This window comes from Lactuca serriola, chromosome 1 (genome assembly GCF_051521515.1).
Source record: "Lactuca serriola cultivar US96UC23 chromosome 1, Lser_US96UC23_V15, whole genome shotgun sequence".
Lineage (NCBI taxonomy): Eukaryota > Viridiplantae > Streptophyta > Magnoliopsida > Asterales > Asteraceae > Lactuca > Lactuca serriola.
Genome location: NC_136408.1, coordinates 122,911,846 through 122,931,830, shown reverse-complemented (window position 1 = coordinate 122,931,830; position 19,985 = coordinate 122,911,846). Strand labels below are relative to the sequence as shown.

Below are 19,985 nucleotides of genomic sequence, written 5' to 3'. Positions count from 1 at the left end.
ACCCACATATAATCATAAAAAAAAGCCTAAAAAACTAAAATTCAAAGGAAAACGACTTATATTTGTAATCGCATCAACTCATAAAAAAATAAAAATTTCTTACTTTTAAAATATATTCAAAAAATAAAAACATATAATCATACAAGGAGTCGACACATACCCAAAAAAATTATCTCTTCACTGCTAAAACAATACATTTTTTTGAAATCAATGTGGTTCGGAACAATGGGTTTAGACTCTGAAAATGAGGTCCGAATTCCGAAATAGTGAGTTCGAAACAATGGTCCGTCATGTTATATACAGGGGCTACATTACTGCATCAAACCACTTTACCCGTTTATTGTTTGGAATTCAGGTCAACATTCTCGACTGAATATTCAATTTTCAAAATTAAATTTAAACAAGTTATCTTTTCAGAAAAAAAAAAAACCCACAAAAAATAATTAGATTATTCAAATTTCCCTTTAAATATATATTATTAAGATATAGTTGTTTATTTGTATTTTATTAAAATTTAAAAGAGAAAGAGATAGTAACTTGAACTAAAATTACCAGCAACTCGTGGCGGCATGGTGATGGTCCCCTCCCCACGCCCCTCCCCTTCCAACCTCTACCTCCTCTGTCTCCAACACACGACCACTCTCCTGCTCCCCTCCCCCCTTCCAACTCCATCCCTAAACTCATATCGTTCACCTACGCATGTGATACGATCTAGGAGAAAACGATAGATCGACTGAGGAAAAACATGTGACTTTTCACAGTCCTCCCCACGTCACATGATCTGCCAAAACCCCTTTCATACTAAAATTTTGTTGTTTCTTTAAAACTCACATCATACCCACCCGAATTCGTTTAAGTAATCACTTTATTTCGTTATTAAGAATTTATTCGATTTATCTTAAAAATATGTTAGGGTTTTGAATGTTTTTGTGGGTGCTCAATCTTGTGTATTAAGAGTTTATTGTTTGTTTATATGTCCACAGTGGCTGCTTCCTTTGTTGAGAAGGGAAGTCGATGCCTAAGTCGTCGTATGTGAATTCTTACTTTATTTGGTAGTAGGTTAGATTGAAATTTAGATGTGAAATGTACTTGTATAATCATCTTACCTAAAGGATGGATTTTCGAATAGTCGTTTCTTTGACTCTTTCAACGAAATGGACCATTTTTATAGTTTACTCCAAAATACATAATTACCGAAGTTAATTTACTCGAAACATTAGGATCCAAATTTTGAAAAGTTGTGTTTTTCTGTACAAATAATTCTCAAAATAAAATTTTAGTATATGATGTAATCCTCAACGTCATATATCTAGAACCAATTTCTTGGTAATTTCTTATCTCCATATCACAACTCGTAAGTTTCCAAGAAAATTCATAAAAAGAAAAAGAAGAGATGCATCATTATCAAAAGTAGTTGTTGACTTTGACTTCCTTTAGAAGAAAACCACTACATAGCTGCACCCATTTTAGAAAAACCACTACTTAGCTGAACCCATTACTCTTACTCTGATTGTAAATCTATTCTAAAACAATCCAAAATGGTTATCCTCAATCGTACCAAACAACGATCTTCATCTTCTTCACCAAGTCATGGTCATAAATATAAGTATGACGTATTTTTAAGCTTTTGCAGTATGGACACAGGTCGCAGTTTCACAGATCATCTTTGTAACGCCATCAAGCATGCCAATATCACTACCTTCTTTGATGATGATTTGATTGAAAGAGGGGTATATTTGAAACCAGGATGGGAGAGTGCCATTAAAGCATCTAGGGCTTCTGTTGTAGTGTTGTCGACGAATTATGCTCATTCACAATGGTGCCTTAATGGATTGGCACTTATCCTCGAGCAACATTCGACAGTTATCCCCATCTTTTATCATGTTGAGCCCAGTTTCTTTGAAGATGCGATGGCTGGGTATAGACGTGTGATGGAGGCAATGACAAATGAAGATAAAAGAAGTCGATTGGCTGAAAAGATTGACAGGTGGAATAAAGCATGTACACAAGTTGCTACATTAAAGGGGATGCAATTAGGTTTCGATCGGTAATCACTAATTTCTTCATTTATATTCATTACAATAGGCTTCTTCAACATCGATAAATATAGTCATATTTTTAATTTATTCAAATTAGATAAAGAAGATGCATAATTGATCTATGTTTTCAATTATATGATATCATAAATTAATGAAATCATATATAGATGGATAATTGTAGTGACAACTTTTTTATTGTCACAAGTTAAGTTATTTAGGTAAACCATTTTAATAATTTTATACCCTTTCTATTAAAAGCCAAATTTTGAACGATTTACTATTTTGTGGCAATTTTGTTGAGATTCATGCAAACCCACATTTATATATAACCAGTTTGATGGTCTTGTTGAAACATAATCTTTATTTTTTTTTATCACAAGATATGTTATTTAGATAAACCATTTTATGATTTTAATTTTATACATGAATGTTATGCTCACACACATTATATATCTATGTGGTTACAAGTGCAAATATGACATGGAAAACTTAATTAAACATAGCTTAACATGATGTAATTTTTATTTGAACTCTGGATAAATAAAATCTTCAACATTGGTTTGTTAGTTTTTTTGGATTCTGTTTTGCGTGTATTATTAAAATCAAGATAATTTCAGGCGAGAGACGGAGTTTATTCAAGATTTTGTGAAGTACATCTACCATAGATTACGGATATCCGCAAGGACTCCTCTGCCACTAGACCGGAGGTTTCATAGAGAGGTTAGTTCCCAAAATAGTGTATATATACGCATGTGTATTACAGATGGGTTCGATATTAATTAGTCCAGATCATGTCTCAGATGAAGCAACCAAACCTCTTCAAAATCCCTTTTCACGCCATAAAAAGTTGTACCCAAAACTTCAGCGAAAGAAATTTCATTGCAAAGGGTGGATATGGAAGGGTCTACAAGGGAATTTTCACCTGGGAAAATCATGTAAACCAACTAGTTGCTGTAAAACGACTAGATGTCACTAATGGTCAAGGTAACAAGGAGTTCCACACTGAGCTCACAATGCTTTCGCAGTATCAACACGACAACATTGTAACCCTTATAGGGTTTTGTGATGATAACAAGGAAATGATCCTTGTTTATGAATACGTGAGCCACGGAAGCCTCGACACACATTTGCGTAATCCTTCGGCTGGACTTTCATGGCCACAACTTCTCAAAATATGCATTGACATTGCTTCTGCATTGGATTATCTTCATAATCATGTTGCAGAAAAACACAGAATAATACACCGTGATATCAAAAGTGCAAATATTTTGCTGGATGAGAATTGGAATGCAAAACTTGCAGATTTTGGGTTGGCTAGGATAGGACTAGCAAATCAACAAAACACCTACGTGATAACTAATCTTGCTGGCACACATGGTTATTGTGACCCACAATACGAAAAAACCGGTTTATTAACAAAAGAATCGGATGTCTACTCGTTTGGTGTGGTTTTGTTTGAAGTTTTGTGTGGAAGGCTGGCTTGTGATTTGAATTATAATGATGAGCAGCGATTCCTCCATCATTTTGCCCGAACTTGTTACAAAAATAGAGAGCTAGACAAGATCATTGATCCCAGAATAAAGAAAGATATCAAACCAAGAGTGTTGCGTAAGTTTTCAGCTATTGCTTATCGATGCTTGCATGAAACTCGGGAAGAACGGCCTACAATTGCTGAGGTTGTGTTCCAACTCAAGAAGGCCATGAAAATCCAAGATTGAATATCGTGTTTTTTTCTTTTTAATAGTTATGGACATTATGAGGCGACATATAAGATTAGTTACCTGACAATCTGGCATAATTTTATTTTTGATTGATCATCACTTTGAACATGAGATCCTCAAGGATGTGTTAAATCCAACACTACCTCCTTCATGGCATTGATTATCAACTCCGTTGCTCGGGACTCGCAATCTGGTTTTTAGTTTAGCGTATTGGATGTTTCTATAATCGATGCACAAGTCCTTGTTTTTCTTCATCTTCAGTTTTATGCTTAATTTTGTTGTACTTTTTTCTTCTTGTAAAATTTTTGTGTAATTATTCTTCATTATTCACCACTATTCACTACTTAGAAGATAAGAACCTCAAAGGTGAAATTACTTTTTAGGACGGTACCACCATAACAGCTTGCAACGTCCACCTTTTTTTTTTGAAAATTGCCACCATGAAAACATGATGCAAGCTAACAAAAATTGAAAGGACGGTGGAAAGAGAAATTAAGAGATGGACTTCAAATTTTTGTAAAGTGAAAAATGATTAAGCAATGAGAGACCAAAATAGCCATTATACTTAAACTTTTCTAAAACAATAAACAAAAATACATAAATTCCGACACTAAGCTAATAACCATTTTTTTATCCAAATGTGAAACCGGGGATCGTAATGCTCAATGGGGGACCCACATGTGAAATGCTCCAAAAGGTCATCATTTTGACTTTTGAGCATTTTGCAGCCCGGTCTCCCATTTCGTACTTGGGCTGCGAAACTATAAAAGATAAAAAAAAAATATATTTTTTATTTGGGATTAAGTCGTTGTGGTCATTAAACTTTTATACTTTATCTAAGCTCTAATTGGTCGTTGAACTTGATGTTTTTTTTCATTGTGGTCATTGTAACAGGTAACAACCCAAAACATGATGGTGTGGTTAATTTGGTTCCAAATTGGCATTTCATGTCATCATCCTAGTTGCCATTATCACCATAGAATTAGGGCATTCTATTATATAAATATGACGATCGGGGCTCAAAAGTACATTTCAAATCTATCATCCGATGTTTGCATCTTCTTCTATGAGCTCCAATATGGGGGATCGACCCTCCTCCAAGGAAGGAGGGTCGTGTTTTTGTAAGAAGCAATAAAAAAGAATAACAAGCTGGAGCAAAGAGAATCTAGGTAGGAGATCTGATGTTTTCCCTAATTCTTTAGTAAGTGTTTAAAATTTGTTATTCTCAGGGAAGTGTTTATATTTTTTGCGTATTTCTTTCCATGTATTTTCTTAAAAATTTCTAAATATCAGAGCCAAGCCACAAAATTTTTCGATTGGGTTGATCGAGAGTTGTCAACCTGGTATCGTTGACTTCTATATAGTTTTCATCAGAAAGTTCTTATTCAAGAGAAAACAATAAAGAAAAAAGAAATAATGCTTGAAGAAATGGAGGAAGAGGTCAGAAGATCCAGGTTAAAATTGTAGAAAAATAAAAAGAAGACCAAAGATTTTGAGAATCAGTTATTTGTGCAGAGGTCTAGGATAAGCAAAGGTAGTTGGTTTGTTATTAGTTTTGTCATTGTATGCATATTGGTGTTCAATGTCAAGTAAAATGTTGATGTTATGTGTTAGTTTAAAGTTTGTATCTTGGTGTTGTAGTTTGTATCAATTTGTTTCAAGAAAACTGAGAATGTGAATTGGTGTTTTGTTTTGCTGTAATTAATTTTTCTTTTGGACAATGTTGACCTTGGGATAGTCTCATGAGTTTTATTGGTGTTGCTTTAGTTTAGTTGTATCAACAAATAAGAGTATACATGTTATTACACAAATCACACATGTAGATCTAACTTGATAACCATACATTAACTTGCACTATAAATCAACTTGTATAACCAAACATTTGTAACCAAATATGTAAGTCGAAGTGAAAGTATCTATTTTGTTTACGAAAGGCTTAACAAATGATGAGATAGTTTGTCTACAATAAGCTTAATAAAAGATTATAACACCAATTCACATGCATATAATCTGCAACAATTACCTACATATCATCTGAACATACATGCTTCATATTTCATTAATTTTTCCAAAATCACAACATGATGAACATTAAGACCTCTGGCCTCATTTCATCCAATCGTTTGTTGTGTACTATGCAATTGGTCAACATACTCCCTTGGAGGTTGAATCCCTTGATCACATACACCATCGAATTTAGTTTTCTTTCTTGCATATTACTTTTTTCTACTTTACTTGATGAACCTTCAGTCGGAAAAGAGTTGTAACAAGTTTTTTTTTGGTGTGCCCCTTTTTCAGAAAGCCATTTATGGTCTGAAACAGTCGCCCCATGCTTGGTTCTCTTGGCTCAGTAATAAGCTTCATCAACTGGGTTTTCATTCTTCTATAGCTGATGCGTCCCTCTCTATTTTCCAACAACATACCATCACAATTTATATGTTTGTGTACGTGGATGACATTGTTATTGCATGTACATCTACTCAGGTGATCGATACTAGGATTAAAATTTTATCTAAGTCTTTTCCCATTAAGGATCTTGGTCGCCTGCATTACTTCTTGGAGATTGAAGTCGTTCACAATTTAGGGGGAATCACTCTCATGCAAAACAAGTATCCCACTGACTTGCATCATCGAGCTCACATGGAGAATTGTAAAATCGTTTCAAACCCCATGTCTGCTACATACAAACTTTCTCGTGATTATGGAACTCTTCTTAATGAATCGGATGATTTTAAGTATCAGAGTATGGTAGGTGGTTTGCAATACATTACATTGATTAGACCAGATACTTGCTTTACAGTTAATAAGGTCTGTCAGTGTTTGTCCAAGCCAACAGATGTTTATTTGGATGCTACCAAACATATTTTGAGATATGTCAAGGGCTCAACTAACACATATTTGAAAATTCGAAAATCTCCATCCATACTATTGAGTGTGTTTATAGATGCCGATTGGGTTGGTTGTTTGGACAATCGCAGGTCAACCGGTGGATTTGCGATATTCTTGGGTCCAAATTTAGTCTCATGGAGTTCGCAAAAATAGCCTACATTGTCCTGGTCAAGCACTGATGCTAGTATAAAGCACTTGCGAATGGTACTGCAGAAGCTAGTTGGTTACAGTATTTACTCAAGGAGTTAGGAGTACATCAGCCCCGACCACTAGTGTTGTGGTGTGATAATCTTGGAGACACTTATTTAACTGCTAATCATGTTTTGCATGCTAGAAAAAAACATATAGAAGTGGAGTTTCTTTTTGTTAGAGAGAAGGTGGCTATTGGTGTTTTGGATGTCCAGTTCATTTCTACTAATGAACAAATAGCTGATAGTTTGACCAAGCCTATTACTCGCCATATGCTAGAATGTCTCAAGTACAATCTCAACCTTGTATCTGTTAAGATTGAGGGGGAATGTAAGCAGAAGTCAAATATAGAGGATAAGTGACTAGATAGTTAGTTATGATTTGTTGTATAGATAGATATTGATAATATTCAAATATAATGTAATCTTATCTTTGTAAATTATATATATATATATATATATATATATATATATATATATATATATATATATATATATATATATATATATATATATATATATATATATATATATATATATATATATATATATATATGGCAGTATGACCTAAGGGTCTTTCAAGGCAAATATATCCTTTTATCTGGTGATGTATTGTGCATAGCAGCCATAAACTTGAATTATTGAGGTGCTTGTTTTGCTGAAATGTAATAGAGAAAAACCACAAGAAAATTGTAATTAAAGGATTTTAGTTTTAGTGTTGTGGTATTAATTAAGGTTAATGTCAGATTCATAGTTATTATATGAATATAAGAAATCAATGGACTGTTTTTCATATATACGTTTAAACTTTGTGCTTAATATAAATCAAGTGATATTTGAGATAACTACTAGTTATTTTAGTGATGTTAAATTGCTTTGGTGTTAATATGGGATGTTTTCTAGCATACATGTACCACATGAATGTTGACCCTCCAACGTTCTTTGACAATTGATCGTTGTTTTACTACCTACTGTTATTCTGAAACAAAGAAATAAATAAATAAAATTTCATTAACTATGTCCTTTAGAATTCATATAATACAAATGAATAACATATGATTATCGATTCGTAAACTGTAGTCATAAATTGTAATAATCAACTAATGATTTTACTTGTAATTTGTAAATGTTAGGGTGACGGTGATCATAACTACTATTATGAGAGATATATACTGGATATTTAGCCAACACCAATAATTAAGTTAGTGGATAAATTATAAAATATTGGTTAAATTACACTTCCAGTAGGTTCATGAAAAGTAAATGTAAAATGTATAAGCTACAAGCATGACCTCAACAATATATTATAACCTATAAACGAGATATCTGGAGATAAATAGCAAATGGTTACTTTAGATCTATGTTATCCATTATCATAGGGAAAGTTGTTGTAATTTGTAGTCATATATAAATACATGAATATACAATCACTCTGATTCATTGGACTTCGATATCAATTCCTTATATGGTATCTGCCTTTCTCTCTCTTCAATTCTACCCGGCCCTACCTCTTCCTCATGGCTAATGCCTCACTTTCCCTAAACACGATTCTTTATATGTTGACAATCAAATTTTCATCCACAAATTATCTATTGTGGAAAAATCAAATCAATGCTCTTTTGAAGTATCAAAAACTTTTTGATTATGTTTCTGGTGCAACCGTGATTCCTCCCGCAATCGTAAATGTGGAAGACAAATCCACCCCCAGTCCTGCTCACAGTCTCTGGATTGAATCTGATCAACCAGCATCTCTCATCCTTTAGTCCTCCTTATCTGAAGAGGTTGTGGCAGAAGTGCTTGGCGCCAAAACATCATACGAGAATTGGACAACCCTACAGGCGGCCTATAGTCACGATTCGGTTGAACGAATGCAGAACCTCCGTGATTCTCTTCGTCTTCTTCGCAAGGGTTCTCTCTCTGTCGCTGAGTTTGGTCGCCAGTTCAAATCCATCTGTGACCAATTTATAGCCATTAGTCATCACGTTGACGACAACGACAAGTATCACTATTTCCTTTGTGGCCTAGGCTAATCTTTTGAAACCTTCTCCACTGCTCATCGCACTGTCAAGGACAAACCTAATTTTCGTGATCTTCTTTCTTAACCTGAAGGTCATGAACTTTTCTTGAAGTCTGTTCATGGTTCCTCGCCTCCCACAATTGCCTTTAATGCTCAACAGTCTTGTTCCTCTAGCTCCACTAATCGTGGTGGTTTCAACAGGGGAGGTCGGAGTGGTCGATCAGGTGGCAGGGGGCGTGGTCGTCGGCCACCGCACTGCCAACTATGTCAGACAGATGGTCATTACGCCAGTCAGTGCCCTCAACTCTCTACTTATGCGAGTCGTGGTCCAAGAATTGATGCTAATCTGGCCCAAGCTTTTCACTCCAAATGTAGCACCATTACTCCCGCTCCTGATTGGTATGTTGATAGTGGTGCTTCTGCTCACATGACCTCTTCTGCATCAAATCTCACATCCTCAGTTCCATACACAGGCAACGATTAAGTTGTATTTGGAAACGGTAACATTTTAAATATTTCCCGCATTGGAAACGCTTATGTTACTAAAACCATAAATTTATCTCATATTCTTGTTGTCCCTAATCTTACTAAGAACCTTGTTTCCATTAGTAAATTAACTTATGATAATACCTTCACTATCCAGAAGTGTCGAAACAAGGAGGTGCTAGCCAAGGGCTGGGTTGAAGATGGTTTGTATGTGTTGGAGCAAGTGGTTTCTCAACTAAGTCTGAGCAGATTTCGTGGATCTTATGAGCTCTGGCACAATAGATTGGGTCATGTGTCATTTTTCACTATTTCCTTGTTAAATAAACTTGGGCATTTATCTGTTACTTTTATCTGCCCAAGCCTAGTATTTGTTCTTCTTGTGAGCTTTCTAAAACCCATAAACTCCCATTTGATGTTAATGAAAAACGGTCATTGCATGTTTTAGATATGGTTCATTGTGACCTTTGGGGACCTGCACCCATTATCTCCACTGATGAATATGTTTACTATGTTGTCTTTGTGGACGATTTCTCCTTTTTTTACATGGTTTTATCCGTTAAAAAGAAAATCTTACTTTGGAACAGTGCTCAACACATTTCTTACCTTTGTTCAGACATAATTTTCTTGCAAGCTAAAAGTTTTTCAAACAGATGGTGGTACTAAATTCATGTATAATCAGGTTACTACATTGATTGTTGACACTAGCGCTCATCATCGAGTTTCTTTCCCTAACACACCCTAGCAAAACAGTCATGCAGAGAGAAAACACCGACATATTACTAAAACGGTACTAGCAATGTTGTTTAATTCAAATGCTACGGGTTCTTTGTGGGTTGATGCCTTTGTGTCAGCTGCTTACATTATCAATCGGCTGCCCACTCCTCTCTTAGACAACAAATCTCCATTTGAGTTGTTGTTTAACTCGCCTCCAAATTTCTCAATGTTTCGAACATTTGGCTGCCTGGTGTTCCCTTATTTGAGAAATTAAGCACAACGTATACTTGCAGCACGAAGCACCCCTTGTGTTTTTATTGGGTACAACACTTCATATAAAGGTTATAGATTTCTTGATTTGTCAAACTCCAAGATCTACACAATAAGACATGCCAAGTTTGATGAAACCTCATTTCCCTTCATAGGTCAAGTTGCGAATGTTGATCAAGCTTCTCTTCCTTTTTCAACATTTGAAGAAGCCATGCCATGATCGAAAAGTTTGATCATAAGAGAAAGGCAAAGTCATAAGTAGTTCCGTGTGCTGTTCCAAAAGAGTCAATTTGCTTTTATTTCCAAGAGAAGGGGCATTGGAGACGAAGCTGCCCTATTTACCTAAGAGATCTAAGAGATGGTAGAGCCATGGTTTCAGATCTAGACATCTCATGACCTCCATGGACTTAAAGTTGCCAACTTTATCAAGTCTTAGCCCTCCTTCATGTAACAGCCCGAAATCTAGGTACCCTTTTATTTAGCCCTTCATCTTTAATTGTTGTCATTTTAGGGCCCTTGTGTTGGGCGAGTACGCTAATTTATTTATGTTGCTTGTGTTATTATTCATGTAGGTAGTTTTCTTGTGAATTTTGTATCTATGTTTGTGATGTTTGACTCGAGTGCGATTCGGTATTTTGTTTCGTCATCTTTTTGTCACAGTGGTCGAATGGATTTTGAGAGATTGCAATTTCGCTCTTAGAGTCACAATAGATTGGGATCTGTTGCATTTTGAATCCATAATCTCTCAGTTGTGTTTGCATCCAGAGTACTTGAGAAGAACAGCTGGCGACAAGACGCCTTGTTCCATTGGTCGTTCATGGGCATGTGTGTGGCAAGGGGCCTAGCTTCCTTGGTCGTTCATGGGCATGTGTGTGGAAAGGTGCCTTGTTCCTTTGGTCATTAGTACGTCGGGCGTACTGGATCGAAATCTATATTGCAAAGGCTTCAACATATACTGGGTGTATGCATGGACTTGTTTAAGTTAGGCTGTGGTCCCACCTGATTGTAGCAGGTCGTTTTTCGGGCTTAAGGCCATGTTGGGGGGTTCTTGGGCATTTCTTCCCTTTGTTCAGCTTACATAGTCCGAATCATGGCTTGTACTCCAGCCATGGTGATCGGCTCGGGTACATTTTCTACTACGACAGGTATTTGCTGAATCACCTGGGGTTGATTCCTATTCCCATTTGTTGTTGTGCCTTCCTCACATACGGATGATTGCTTCCCTTTGGTGTCTCCACAACCATCTAATTCCCCAGCTACATGTGTCCTCTTCCCAACAGATTCATTATTACCAGATCATGTACCTCCACATCAAACATCATTACCAGATCCTCCTAGCTCTCCTGATGACGCATCTTCTAATGATTCTGCCTCACCACAGCCCACTCCGACGCCATCTTCCCCAGCTCCTCAGCCTCAACCACCTCCAAGTCATCCTATGATTACTAGAGGTTAAGTTGTTATTGTTAAAAAGTGCTTATTTGCTTATCTTTCTACACTTTGTTCTAGCAGATTACACATGGTTCTTCTTGCTCATCCTGATCCCAAAGGCTTTAAAACAACATCCAAACATCCCAAATGGGTTCATGCAATGATGAATGTGCTCGATGCCCTCAGTTCCAACATACATGGTGTCTAGTTCCTCGTCCAGCCTCTTCCAATGTTCTTGGGTCTAAGTGGGTTTTCCACACCAAATATCGTTCTGATGGGACCATTGATCAGTATAAATCTCGATTAGTAGCACAAGCATTTACTCAATTATCAGGGTTAGATTTCTCTCATACTTTCAGTCCGGTTGTGAAAGCCTCAACTGTACGCTTCATTCTCTCTTTGGCAGTTCATAAAAATTGGCCCTTACATCAGTTAGATGTAAACAATGCGTTTCTAAATGGGAACCTAAGTGAGACGGTGTTTATGGAGCAACCTCCGGGATTCGTTGATCCTCATTACCCCAATCATGTCTGTCGGTTAAACAAAGCTCTTTACGACTTGAAGTAGGCCCCAAGAGCTTGGTTTCAACGACTAAGTTCTTTTTTCATACAAATTGGTTTTCTTTGCAGTCGTACTGATCCGTCTTTATTCTTATTTAATCGTGGTGCTACTACCTTATATCTCATGGTCTATGTTGATGATCTCATCCTCACAGGGAATGACAAAACTGCCATTACAAATTTCATTAGAAAAATGAATAATGAATTTGCTATCAAAGGTTTGGGTGCATTAAGTTACTTCCTGGGACTAGAGGTGGTCTACAAAAATGATGCTTTGTTTCTTACTCAAACTAAGTATGCTAAAGACATCTTATCACGTGTGGGTTTAACTAATGCTACACCTGTTCATACACCCCTCACCAACTCTTCCCAACTTCTCTCTCATGGTGAAGCTTTTCATGATCCAACTTTGTATCGATCACTAGTTGGAGCACTTTAATCATGTAAGTCAGTTCTTACAATCCCTTACTACAGATCATTTTCAAGCAGTGAAAACAATCATGCGGTATGTCAAGGGTACACTCTCATATGGTCTCACTTATAAATGATTTTTCGTTCTTCCTCTGGTTGTATACTCTGACGCAGATTGGGCGAGATGCTTAGAAACACGTCATTCCACTTATGGATATTCTACTTTCCTTGGAGGTAACATTGTGTCTTGGAGTGCTAAAAAGCAACCAACAGTTGCTAGGTCCAGCTGTGAGTCCGAATATCGAGCGATTGCACACAGTGCTTCCGAGGTTATCTGGATTACACATCTGCTCAGAGAGTTACAAATTCCTATTTATCCTACTTCATGTCTATATTGTGACAACAAAAGTGCTCTCTTTCTCAGTTAAAATCCAGTTTCTCACAAAAGAGCACAACATATAGATCTTGACTACCATTTTGTGAGAGAGTTAGTTCAATCTGGAAACTTGCACACCAAGTTCATTCCCACTACTCAACAAGTGGCAGATATTTTCACAAAGAGTCTCCCAACACCACTCTTTGAGCATTTCAGGACCAAGCTATGCGTTAGTAAACCACCGTCCAGCTTCTTGAAGGGGGTATAAACGAAATATCTGGAGATAAATGAATATACAATCACTCTGATTCATTGGAGTTGATATCAATTCCTTATATAACCAATATTCAAAGTTTCTAGCTAAGAGGTAATAATTATTAGCTTGTTATTTATTCCAACTATTTGTATGGTATACGTATAAGTTAAAGGATTTTTATAAATCATGGTGGAATTAAGAGTTGAGATGACTTATGCGATAGCGGTGGAGGTTCAATATATGCTAAATTACATAATTAATAAAGGAATGTGATTGATTATCATATAAGAGGTGGGTATTTAGTGGATGATAATATGAACATTGTTGTATTATTAATTTACAACCTAAGGTATTACGAATAAAGAAATATATATATATATATATATATATATATATATATATATATATATATATATATATATATATATATATATATGTTTAGGTTATTTTAATAATTTTTGGAGATGGAGAGTTGAAGTTGAAGTACACGATATTTGTTGAATATTAAGGTATTTGTTGAGTTATGGACCTACAAAGTTATGTGTTGAAGCCATATCAAAGCCGAAAAGATCAAGGTGAGTTCATAGTTTTTACTCACTAAGATTGCATGACTGAAACGGGAAATCTATAGATGGTGATTTGATTCACTTTAGGATGACCATGTCATTACTTGTACTTGATGATGGTATGATATTTGTGATGGTAATCTATGATTTGTGCTAATGCCATGCTATGACCTAGTTGCTATGTTGCTTACACTATGATGAACTTGATGTATATAGCGTGCTAGCTTAAGTTGCTTGAAATATGATGTATGGTTGTGTTTTGAAGTGCTGGTTATGAATACATTGCATGTTTAATACACATTTATATGGTATCCAATACATGCTTTACTTAAAGTATAAATGACAATGCGGGGTGTAATGATGATATGGGTAGGACCTTGCAAGTCTAATAGGTTGAAAGAGCTTAAGCCTTATCGGTCGTTAGTTGCATGAACTTTCTAGATGGTCGTATGACGCGTGGTTCATGTGAACATCGGTGTACGGGAACTAGAGTGGTGTCGGCTTTATGGTGTCACCAGATCAAACATCACGTGGGAATTGGGAGGTGTATCGGTATAATTAACACCGTTCGTACTGAACCTGAACAACGCCGCGAGGTATTTGTACTTTTCAAAGTTGGAGTAGCGAAAGTTGATTCATGGGGTTGGTGTTTCGGGTGGATGTCATGAGCCACTTACAGCATTCGGTTGGCCGTGCATGCAAGTAGTGAACAGGGTGTTTCTCTTGGGTTAGGTAGCACTAAGGGACACTTTTCTATCAATCGATTAGATAGATATAATAAGAGGTTGAATAATAATGAAAGGTTGGTTGCATATTTAAAGGTTGAATATATAACAAAGGTTGGTGTATATCAAAAGGTTGAATATGTAACAAAAGGTTGGTTATTAATAAAAGGTTGAACAAGTAAACGTTATCTATATATGAAATGTGATTGGCTACATGCTATTAGATTGTTTATATGGTATTTGGTTGATCAGATATGTTATGTGGTAGAATTGCTGTTGAACATTTGTGCATGTATGCTGTGAAGTATATGACTGGTTAACCATATTATTTGGTTGTGTGCTGTCTTTTACTTGTCTATCACTTTTATGCTTCATCTTAAAATGAATGATTGACCCGTTTGGGGTTTGTATGTTTTTCGTGCAACTTTATGACCTCACTCAATAGGGCCTGACACTTGTCTCTTTTCTACTTTATGCTTTATGATTGGTGTAGGAAGTTTAGAAGATTGGCCTTGGTGAGAGGGGTTATTATGGGTAGTAGATTTATATTAACAATACTAATCTTATACACATTTTTTATTGTTTACTTGAATGTACTTTTGTTTACATTTTAAATGGTTTGGAATTATGTTTGAATTTTTGAAGTAACATTGTGGTTTTGAATTAAAAACTAAGTATTCTGCTAACGTATTCTGTTAAATAAATGTTTTCAAAAAAATATTATGATGAAAATCACGATGTTACAACTATGTCGTCGTCATTCAGGCTATTGCTGCTACAACCACTACATTTGTCTTCACTGCAAGACTTTAGAGAGGAGGGCCAATGCAGTACTAGGAGTTCAGTAATACGATGCCTTTGGAGTTCAGAGGTGACAAGGACCCAATTATTGATCTGAGATGGATATCTGATGTCGAAGGATGTTCCTACGTGTGTTCATGTCTAACGGACTAAAAGTTGAAATTTGTGTTGAATCTTCTTTGCTAGGGCACGAAGGATTGGTGGGAGTTTGTGACTCATGGATTTCGTAGGCAAAACAAGTCGTAGTGACATGGGAATAGTTTCTGGAGATGTTCCGTGTAGAGTATGTTCCTCTGGTGGAGCGAGAGTGACTAGCACAAAAGTACCTGTCGCTCAAGCAAGCAATTGAGTCTGTGACGGAGATCACCAAGATGTTTATAGAGATAGCATTTTTTTGTCCAGAGTATGACACTTCATAACAGGTGTAGATGTCGTGATACTTGAGTATGCTCAAGACAGAGATTCAAGAGTTTAATTTGACTTAATCGTATTGAACCTTGATAGAGTTCCAGTTAAATGCTAGGAGGAGGGAGATTAAGTTTGAGACTCGCAAGAAGGAGGAGAGATCAGTTTCAGGTAAATTTCAGTCGCCAGCCATGGGGTTCAAGTCCACCGACTATAGTTTAGGACTATTTGAGGAGAGGGGTTTCGAGTATGGCAAGTGCGGGAAGTTTCATGGTGGGAGGTGTCGTTCTTTTGCATGTCATAGGTGTGTCATGGAAATTTCAGTCGGCAGCCATGGGGTTCAAGTCCACCGACTACAGTTTAGGACTAGCTAAGCAGAGGGGTTTCGAGTGTGGCAAGTGCAGGAAGTTTCATGGTGGGAGATGTCGATCTTTTGGTAGGGATTACATGCAGAGTATGCGGGTTTGTTTCCATTACATCCGGGAAGGACATATCAGAGCTCTTTGTCTCTTCCTCATTTTTGGTGAGGTTTAGAACCCTACACCAAATCTTGGTAGTTACTCGACGGGCGTCATGGGGTCGTTGGAGTTCTGGGTGTTGAGGGTTGTATTACTAGTCCTTCAATTTAGTTGGTTACTGCACTGTTGGTATTCATCTGTATTTTTCATTTATGTTTCGAAGTTCAATTGTAACCTTGAATGATTAGTTGAATAAAATTATCTTAATTTTCTCTGGTTTTATATGATTTCTTATTATTAAGGGATTGATCATTGTAATTAGAGCTTTTGCATGTGTGTTGCTATTTGTGAATGTTTTTGTGTGTTTAAATTCTCCTGTATATTTGGATGTTAAGGACGGGGATCAGGTATTAGAGTTCACATTGGCCTAGGATGCGACGAATTGTTGAAGTTGTCAGATTTTAGCATATTCTAAGCGGGGGAGAGTCAAGACCTCGTAACAAGAAGACTTTATGCTAAGGTTTAGCTCTCATCTAGATTTCTCCTTTCCATGACTTTTGCGCAACTGCTTAATCTTCTGATTTCACATCGTGGTCATCACCAACTATTGAATTTTCTTTCGAGACGTCTTAGATTTAATTGTATTAGTAATCTACAGGTTGTTCCCTTGTTTTAGACTCGATGGTGTTACGAGTCCAAGTTGAGGGTTGTGTGGAGGCTTCCTTGTTTGTTTTTGTTTGATTTGGGCTTGGAAGTTTGAGACACGGCCCAAAGGCCAGGTAGGGTTCGTTAAGTCTTACTAGTTTGGTGCGCGTTATGTTAGGCTAAGAGTGATGTTATTTGATTATGGACCGGGGGTAAGCCCGAGTGTTGTTATTAGATTGTAAATCAAGGGAAAGCCCGAGTGTTGTTATTGAATTGTAGATCAGGGTTAAGCTCGAGTTCTATTATTAGTTAGTGGATTGGCGGTAAGCCCGAGTGCAGTCATTCGTTAGTGCATTAGGGGTAGACCCGAGTGCTATTAGTGGTTAGTAGATCGTGGTAAGTTTGATTTTTTAGTGGATCATAGAGCATAGACGTTATAGTTGTTGGATTAGTGTCTAAGTCCATAACTATTTTGGTATGTACTTGACCCGATTGTGCATGGTCCTTTTGGGTTGCCTTCACACTGGTGACTAGACATGAGGATTGTTGAGGAGAGAGGCTGGTTTATTGTTAAGAATAATAAATTAGGGTATAAATGTGATTTTTTTTAATATATTATATGAATAATATATTAATTTGGAAACATATTATTAATTAGTATTTAATCATGAATTAATTTAGAATTAATTTTTGGATTAAAGGAACTGACTGAAAGTGCAGCGGCTATTTTGTAATTATTCAATAGTTGAGGCTTTGGGCCATTGGATCACCTTTATTAAGGCTTGAACGAAAATCCTATAAGGATCTAGGAGTTTTCGTCCAAGGGCTTAAGGAAAGGAGTCCATGGACTTGCTTAGGCCCTAAGCTAAGGGATTAGGGTTTACACCTTGAAACCCTAGTTGGCCTTAAATATAAATAGCACCCTAAGGCACTAAGATTTCGTCCAAGCCTTGGGAAACCCTAAAAGGGACGAAATCTAGGGCAAGATACCCTTCTCTCCTCTCTCCCATATTCATCCTTTCACCTAGTATGTTTGTGAGCCATTAGAGGTACTACACTTGTGGTACTTGCTTTCAAGAGCTATGGAAATTCAAGGAACTAGTTGTTATTACTATATAACAACAAAAGGTATGTATTCTATTTTTATATATGAATTTCGAAAATAATAGTAGCATGTCAGGTTTCTTTTTGTGTTCATAAAGTTGTATAACTAATAGTGAAAACATAGATCCAACTCTAGGGTTGCATGCACACATAGGATTGTTTGTATATGTGACAACCCGAAATTTCCATTCAGTCAAACCCTAAAAGTCAACCACTTCGTATCAAAATTTAATGTCATTATTTCTTATTTTTAAGAAAAATAAAGTTCGTTTGATTATTTTAATATTATTTTTAAACGAACGGGTGAAAGAAAGTGTCGTCTCTGGTTTTGAAATTTAAAAAACGGAAACGCCTCGTGTCTTAGAAGTTCGCGGCCAAACTTTTAAGTTTGGGTTGAAAAATCATCCAGAAATCGTAAACTCATGCATAAACATGAGTTTACTCCCCAAAAACTAGTCATTTGTGTTTACTCCCCATTTACTAAAAGAGTAAACTCCAAAAGAGTAAACTCCAAACTCTCTCAAGTATCATCCTAGTTTTCGCTCTCGATCTTCAAACTAGTAAGTGTTCTAACCATTTCAAGTTGGTTTAATACTTAATCTACTATTTGTACATCCTTTAATCCATTCATTTATGTGCTTTGACTAGTTTTTCCAAAACACCAAGAATACACACTAGTGTTCTTGGACTTAAAGTTCATTTCAAGCTTCCACAAAGTAAGTACTTCTATCCTAGAGTCATTTAAAGCTAGCTATACATGTTTATACCAAAGAAAAGTCCCAAGAACACCAAGAACAAGGTGTTCACGGTTTTGGGAGGCTCCCAAAACCGTAAACACCAAATATAGTGCCTTAGGGTGCTTTAGGGTGTCTAGATGCTTCACAATGCCTTAAGGACTTGTCTAGATCCATCCTTGATGAGTATATCACACAAAAACCACAAAAAGCCTACATTTATATGTGTTTACGGTTTGGGGATCTCCGAAAACTGTAAACACCTTAAAAGTTGTGTAAATGTCCCATAAATGTCCCATGGTTGTTCCTTATGCCTAGAATCTAACCTAGACTAGTGCCAAGTATGAGCTAAGGACTTGAAAACTGCCAAATACCAAACTTATGAGTTTATGGTAGTAAAAGCATGAGTTTAAGGTAGTAAACTCCATTTAGGAGTGTTTTGATGCCACACATCATGTCATAAGGCTAAATCATGAAGTAGGAATGCTTGGAATAGCTTAGAAGACTTCAAACCAACAAATGGCCAAAAGGTTAGGAGTTTACGACCGTAAACTCAAGAGTTTACGACTGTAAACTCAAGGGGTGTTGATCCTTAGGGAGTAAACTCATTTTAAGAGTGTTCCTTGAACCCCAATCATACTAGCCTTTCCCTACAACACTTAGATGCACTCCTGAACACTTATAACACTTATACAAAGTGTTTGTCATGCCTTAGAGTGTCTTGACTTTGTTTATTAGTTGTTTAAAGACTAATTGTTCATATACATATGTCCTTATATGTTATTAGGATCTTTGTGCGTGTCTAAGTCTTCACTTGACACCAAGCACTTATCCGACACTTCCTTCCGATCCACTTGCTACAGGTGAGTTCATACCCCTTAATCAATGTTTTAACTGTTTTTAAATGTTTTATGGGGGGGGGGGGGATACAAGTAGAATTATGCTAATTATTATATCAATCACATGTGATTAATAAGCAACATTCAAATGATTGGCTACTCATTAGCCGTTTTACCAAATAGTTTCCTTCAAATGTTTTTTTTATAAACACTTTAGGTGTTTAAAACTCCTTATTACACTGTACATATTACTCTGTATGTTACATTTCAAACTTATTTACAATTGTGTTTCAAACAAATGTCTCTTTATACTAAACTGTTTTATCAAACCCATGCCTTCAAACCGTTTT

The 19,985-nt window shown here is 36.3% G+C and overlaps 1 protein-coding gene across 1 annotated transcript; it reads left to right on the top strand.

Moving 5' to 3' along the window:
• The first annotated feature begins 1,465 nt into the window (after nt 1–1,465).
• Nucleotides 1,466–4,090, top strand: LOC145098211 (putative serine/threonine-protein kinase PBL7). The gene is made up of 3 exons (XM_079035876.1): nt 1,466–2,047; nt 2,657–2,759; nt 2,840–4,090. The coding sequence occupies exons 1-3, from the start codon at nt 1,539–1,541 to the stop codon at nt 3,755–3,757; spliced, it is 1,530 nt and encodes a 509-aa protein (XP_078892002.1). The 5' UTR covers nt 1,466–1,538; the 3' UTR covers nt 3,758–4,090.
• Nucleotides 4,091–19,985: the final 15,895 nt, after the last annotated feature.

Excerpts from the sequence above, each read along its gene's own strand:
- LOC145098211 (XM_079035876.1), top strand. The coding sequence starts at position 1,539 with ATGGTTATCCTCAATCGTACCAAACAACGATCTTCATCTTCTTCACCA. Across the intron at positions 2,048-2,656 it reads ATGCAATTAGGTTTCGATCG|GCGAGAGACGGAGTTTATTC; the intron begins GTAATCACTAAT and ends AGATAATTTCAG. Across the intron at positions 2,760-2,839 it reads ACCGGAGGTTTCATAGAGAG|ATGAAGCAACCAAACCTCTT; the intron begins GTTAGTTCCCAA and ends ATCATGTCTCAG.